The sequence below is a fragment of the Phaethon lepturus genome, unplaced genomic scaffold, assembly GCF_000687285.1.
Source record: "Phaethon lepturus isolate BGI_N335 unplaced genomic scaffold, ASM68728v1 scaffold5999, whole genome shotgun sequence".
NCBI lineage: Eukaryota > Metazoa > Chordata > Aves > Phaethontiformes > Phaethontidae > Phaethon > Phaethon lepturus.
Window position 1 is genome coordinate 18,558 of NW_010564077.1, and position 6,686 is coordinate 25,243.

The following is a 6,686-nucleotide window of genomic DNA, read 5'->3' on the forward strand; positions in this document are numbered from 1 at the left end:
CACATCCAGTAAGGGATGGAGATTCTCCTTGCCTCTCTTTTTGTTGTTAATATATTTGTAAAAGCCTTTTTTGTTATCCTTTATGACTATGGCCAGCTTGAGGTCTAGCTGGGCTTTTGCCTTTCTAATTTTGTCTCTGCTTGACCTAACAAGATCCTTGTACTCTTCGTGAGTTGCCTGCCCCTTCTTCCAGAGCTGATAAACTCTCCTCTTTTCCCTGAGTCCCAGCAAAAGCTCCCTGTTCAGCCAGGCCTGTCATCTTCTCTGCCAGCTCATCCTGTGGCACATGGGGACCGCCTGCTCCTGTACCTTTAAGATCTCCTTCTTGAAGACTGTCCAGCCTTCCCGGACCCTTTTGCCCTTCAGGACGGTCTCCCAAGGGACTCTCTCAACCAATGAGCTGAACAGGCTAAAGTCTGCCCTCAAAGAAAGACACATGGGAGGAGTGGGGCAGGGCAATGTGTGTCTAAGCATACATATACTCACACACAGGAAGCGGGAAGGAAGGAGCAATTAATTAATTTATTTAAAATAGCCACAGTTCTGCTTTCTGGGTGGAAGCCAGTGTAGATTAGTACTTCAGGGCCTGCCTTGTATGAATTGTTATGGCATGCAAGTGGTACAATTCTTCACATCCCCGTTTAATAATTGTTAAACAGGAAAACATCTTTTAAATTGCAGACAAGGGGGGGAGGGTTTCAGGATATTTGGATATGATGGGTTTAAATCAGAATTTGTCTAAACAAAGGGCTTTACTTTGAAGATGCGTGGCTCCCTGTAACTCTTTTGTTATTAAGTGACAAGCAGTAACTAGCTCCCAAAGTACACGATCAGACTTTATTTTACTGCAATATGCCACCATTACAAGAGATCAGGAAGGGACACCTCTCCAAAGACCACACACAGCATTGTAGATACATGTCCAGTTACACTATTGCAAGAAACTATGCTGTATGAATATACATGTTTTTACCTTCCTGCAGACTCTGTTATAAGAGAACACACTCAGCCTTCACTGTTTCCTTACTGTTATTTCCAGTATCTGCTGAGCTTTCAGAGACACTGCACTTTAGTGCCTCAATTTTCTTTCTCACATCAGGCTTTATTTTTAGTAATTTTGAAATCAAGCAAGTAAAGTTGGAAAAAAGGAGAAGAAATACCAAGTAGCACACTGAGACACTGATGTAGTTTGTGACGGCCCAAGCAACAAAATAAGAAATCAGTAAAATATGGGCTCTTCTACCTGCTTTCTGACACATGAAGAGCATTTTCCTTATCTCCTTGGGAAGTTTCAGGTTCAGATTGCTGCTTCCTTCTTCCTATCCTGGGACGTTTTAAATGACTGCTTTGTGTCAATACAGAAGTGGAAGCTACGTTAGGGTCTTAGGAAAAAAAAACAAACACAAAGAAAAAAATAAATGCAAGTGAACAAATGCAGTCTAAGATCTGCATATAATTTCCCCCCCCCAATATCTCATTAAAGAAATTGAGTGCAAGTAAAACAGCATTTCATCGTGGTACTCTTTTTTTCTTAATACACATGCATAATATCTTTATCAAGTCTCGTAACCATTTTATCTGAAGTCCTCTAAAAGGTTTACAAGTTGAGCCTCAGCACCTTAGAGGAAGGCATGTTTTTATACACTTTGCAGATGAATACACTAAGATTGAAAGCAGTAAAAGAGGCTGATAACCTATTAATCCACAGTAATCACAACACTGATAATCAAAGTTATTTTTACCTTTAGATGTGCTTGCACAGACATCTGTTGATTCTTTACCTTTCTGAGAGTCAGCCTGTGAAGCAAAAGCAAAGCTAATGTTATCCTAAAAACTTCTTAGTTGACTGAAATACTTTCATCTCCCTAATCTGTGGTTGCATCTTTCTAAAGCACTACTTCATAGTAATGATCCTATGGAAGAACAGCTACAACCACTCTTAATTTAAGACACTTACATATATGTATCTTATCTCTCAACAGTTTTTTTTTTTTGCTTTAATTATCTTTATTATAAGGATGAATATTTTTTCTGCATTTTACTCCTTGCCTCAACATAGATTAAATCTTGAAAGTAACCTGTCATTATAAACAACAAGTTTTTTTTCCTAACCATTCCGTTTTTAACAAGGTGTCCACGTAATTAAATGCTAGAAGTCTTTTTTTTTTGTTTCCCCATTTCATATAAATCCAAGGGACTACACTACAGTAGCTGACAAAATTTAAGAGGAAAGTTTTATTTTTATATTTGTATTCTATTTTGTAGTCTTGTTTTTATCTGGCATGCAACAGAGTATGGCAGCCCACGTAAAAAAGGGGATCAGACAAGAAAAGCAGAACTTAGTGATTCAGCAGTCAAGCAGGTTACACGCACAGTCAGCACAAGAGGCTGCTTATGTGAAGAGTTCCCTCTTCTTAGAGCTCTTCTGCCTCTTGTTTTTCCCCACCATCCCAATACTTCCATTTTTTTTGCAAGTTGGCTGAGGACTCAGCAGTCAAGCACTTGATACTCTGAAGTGTACAAGTTGTACACATTAAAATACAAGTTATGCACATTGCTCTTTCTCAGCTGCTGGACATAGTTCCAGAACTGGCAATAACCACGATCCAGGTGTTCTGCTGCCTTTCCAGCCTCACTTCCAGTATTACTATGGAGTGGCTATATCTACATTCTGCTGCTTGAAACAGTTCCAAGTGAGTTTTAAGTACATAAGAATTTGTAGACTAATGACAGATTATTCTAGCATCAAAACACACAAAATAGGAAGCACTAAGTGAAAGGTGAAAATGAAAGCTGGGGAATGTTTTTTCCTCATTTGGGGAAAGGTGGGGTATTTTATTTTGTTTGATGGTCCAACAGTTTTCAAAAGCATTGAATTCTGTGAGAGCACGGTCATGTCAATACTACAGTCAGTCCTGAAGCACACAAATCCATTCTTACTGTACTTGGAGCTACAAGTTATTCTCAAGCACATTCTGCGTGGCCTCAGAACACAAACAGATAGAGGAACAGCTTCACAATATTCAAAGACACAAATATATTCATGACCACATCTCCATATGCAGCTGAAATCTGGTTGATATTTCAAATACGTACAAAGAAAGCTGCAGTCCTTCTGTATGGACAATTTATAACTCTGAATGTAAATTAAACACTTTCCATTGTATTGAACTGTGATGTGAATGTCTACTTCCATAACCACTTTTCCTCATTCTCTCCACTCTTACAATGACTCTACTGTACAACAGCCTTTCTAGACAGTTTAATCTCAGAACCAGCTGAAATACTCGCCCTTCTCTAATCTGCTGGCAAACAGCTCAAACTATAGACCTGACAGCTGTGGCACAGACGCTCTACATTCATGGGGACACCCCACACCCCCACAAAAAAAGTAATATTTTTAACCACAGCTGAGTCATCGGTATTACAGAGGGAAGCATAACATCCACTCAAAAAGTAACAAAAGCATTTGTCTTTCATACATTGTGTGGACTTTAGCCAATTCAATCATAATGAGATGGACAAAGAGCATTTCTCATACTTTGTTTTTTAGTAAAAAAGCAATCAAAAAAAGAGGTAACAATCTGTGTACATACACTTACCTGTGTTTCTAGCTCACTCTTCTGTCCACTTGCTCCAGATACTGCCGCAGATTGCTGAAAATGACCTTGGGAATAACAAGTTTCTTTCTGCGAGGTCTCTGCTTGTAACATTTAAAAGAGGAAACAGGGAAATGGAAAATTATAGTACCTTTCTATAGCAATTAACCATTCCAAATATGATCTCGCAGATCTCAGGACAAAAAAAAAATCTTACTCCTAGTTTCCATGGGCAGTGTTCACAGAAGTCACTGTGGTACTTGCAGAATGCTTGTTCAATTTTTATAAAGTGTGAGAAAACAACAAAACAAAGCACCCATACCTTCAACTTTGCGCTTTTTCCTTTGGATTATAGACATAATAGATGTTCTCTGGAACCAACGTCCTGGTCCCTCCACCTCCCACAAAACACTGTGATGCTCAGGGTGCTTCTCCATATATTGCTTACAAGCTAAATAAACATAAGAAAAACCACTATATTAAAGATAGTATATACTCAGCTGTACCTCAGTTTTTAAATTTTATCTGAAATCAAATTAATTTGCAATTTTCCATCAGACACATAAACCACCACAGAAAGAGCTGTTCAATAAAACAGTTGAGCCTGAAATAAACGTCATGTTGCTTTACCCTACTCATCCTTCTCAATAAATCCTTTCGTCAGATTTAAACACTTTCCATTATGATCTTAAACTGCAAAGGAAGATGGACGGGATTTTCTTCTTCTCTAAGCCCCGACTTGAGAGTTTTACAACTTCACTGGTCACTGTCCCTGCCAATCAGAAGACCCAACCCAGGATGGAGGGTCTCTTCGGCAGAGGATATAATCAAGTGATTTTTGTCACCCCACGTTACTATATGCACTCACAAAAAACACTCTTTGAGAATGCAAACACATTATCATTGCATGGCTTATGATCCACTCACTGTTCACTTCTGGAATATTTTCTTCTCCACTGTCCCTCCACCTCTTTTCTCCCCATACATGTACTAAGCATCCATGTGGAGAGGCATGTTTTAACATTATTCTGTAGTAGCTACCAGGAAAACTACCATTTTTCACCTGATTCACTATCAATGCATAATCTCAGTGGACAAGATCCCTGCCATACTATTCCTTGACTAAGGAAATGGATTAGTCATTAAATTCTGCTCAAGACAGTTTGCTGGTTGCAGCCTAACAAGCCAGCTCTAGTCAGATCCAACAACCAACAGTTGTACTTGAAAAAGCAGAAAATTTCCAGTGGCTAAGGTGGCCAGATGAAAATGCTCATAGAAGGAAGCCTGGCAGAGGGCCTAAGAGTAGGACAAGCCTTGAGAAGCAGAGCAAAGGAAATGTGCTTCTTACCTGAACACAGTTCCAAGCAAAATAGTTTCCAGACTGTGTGTCATTTCCTAGGTAACATAACCCTCTTGGGTTGATAATGCAAGGGCCTTTAAAGTGTAAAGAGTGAAAACACTTAAAGAGAAGTGTTTTCCTTTGTACGTTAGAACTGCATGGCCTTACACCCAAGTTGAAACATAGCCTAGTAAGTCCATTTGACCAGAAGTTCTCAGAAAGCAAGAATTAAATGACCTTGTAAGGTCCTTAGGTGGTGACCTTAGGTATGAGCAAGAAAAAGGTGCTGTGAAGAAGATATACATTAGATCACACACAGAAAAATCTCAACCCATTCTGGAGGCTTAGGAGACACAGTAGTAAACCTCACAGTAGCAAAAAGCCAATGGAGATCCAATACTCTAATCTCATGTAGAAGATTAAAAAAATCTAACCAGGAACTACTTCATCACCTTAAACAAATCAGGATTTTTAGCCTTCACTGAAGAGCAGAACATTTAATAGAGAAACTGAGGATGTGGCCACAAATGTGGAGCTTGAATGACAGCACTCATGTGGATATGTAAAGAAATCATAAAGACCTGAAGAATAAATTAAAGAGCTTGCCTGTGTACATGAAGGATGACACTGGGTATCTTAGGCCAAGACATTTTTCAGCAAAGGAATCCACAAAGTCTTCCAAGATGATAAGCCCAGAGTCCTTCCCACGATGCTTCTTTCTTACAAAGACTGTGTCGAGCACTGGCAGCTTATAAGTCTGACCATGGTAAGAGTGACAAACACTTCCTGGAACAGTAAGACGTGAAAAAATATCCATCAGTACTTCAGCACTGACATGTTGCAGCGCAGATTTTAGTATATTCAAATAAAGACTTTTATAATTTATAAAAATTATCCCAAATGATATAATTGTCAGTCACATAAAATTATGGTAAAAATTATAAAAATAATTTAGAATGTTCACTAAAAACAACTAATTTCTATCAGCCATTTATTGCCTCTTTGGGTAAGCTTCATAACATTGCCAAGATATATCAATAAATTAGTATGCTTAGAAAGTCTGTAGTACCAGCAGAGCTAGAGAGGAGAGGCTCACTTTGAAATCTCACTATACAATTTCATAGAAAAACTATACTAAAAATGAAGCTGAAACAGGGAGGCGGGAAAAGGAGACAATAAAATTCATGAATTGCACTTTTATGTAGATTACATCACTCCTCAGGACAAATATGAAGACTATAATTCAGCTCCTATTTAAAGACTGAAACAATAAGTCCAATTTTTTTAAATGAAACCACAAAAAATCCTATGATACTTTACATTGTTTAATTTTGATAATGTGTTGTTTATGGGAGAATTCCAAAGACAAATTAATTAACAAAGATCCAAATTAAACACTGTCACAACACATAGGTAATTCAGTATCAGAGGATTCAAAGGGTAGCTATGGACTCAGTGGTGACAAAGGGATGCCATACAATGGCATTTAGATAGCCCAGCAACTATTCAATCCATTTTCAGGCCCTCATTTTGTGAGTTGGTGTGAACTATGTCAAAAAGTTGCCCTTTCCTCTAACAAGGCCAAAGAGAAGCATACGGTTGTCCATACAACATAGTCAGTCTTTGCAACCTTGTAGTTTCGAGACCAATGAACATACTTATCATCATTTTTCAAGTAAGGAAAACAAGGGCCGAGAGGTTACATTACTTGAGTACCCTTTGGGATATCAGCCAAGCTCCACCACTCT

The 6,686-nt window shown here is 38.5% G+C and overlaps 1 protein-coding gene across 1 annotated transcript in view; it reads right to left on the reverse strand.

Annotated features, from left to right (window-relative positions):
- The window catches only part of LOC104626740 (soluble lamin-associated protein of 75 kDa-like), an 18,503-nt gene that overhangs the window by 6,070 nt on the left and 5,747 nt on the right, over positions 1–6,686 (reverse strand). Inside the window, exons 5-9 of the mRNA XM_010294750.1 lie at positions 5,545–5,724; positions 3,922–4,050; positions 3,597–3,685; positions 1,743–1,797; positions 1,244–1,382 (exon numbers count right to left, since the gene is read on the reverse strand). Of these exons, the coding sequence (XP_010293052.1) occupies positions 1,244–1,382; positions 1,743–1,797; positions 3,597–3,685; positions 3,922–4,050; positions 5,545–5,724 (592 nt within the window). The remainder of the gene's footprint in view (positions 1–1,243; positions 1,383–1,742; positions 1,798–3,596; positions 3,686–3,921; positions 4,051–5,544; positions 5,725–6,686) is intronic.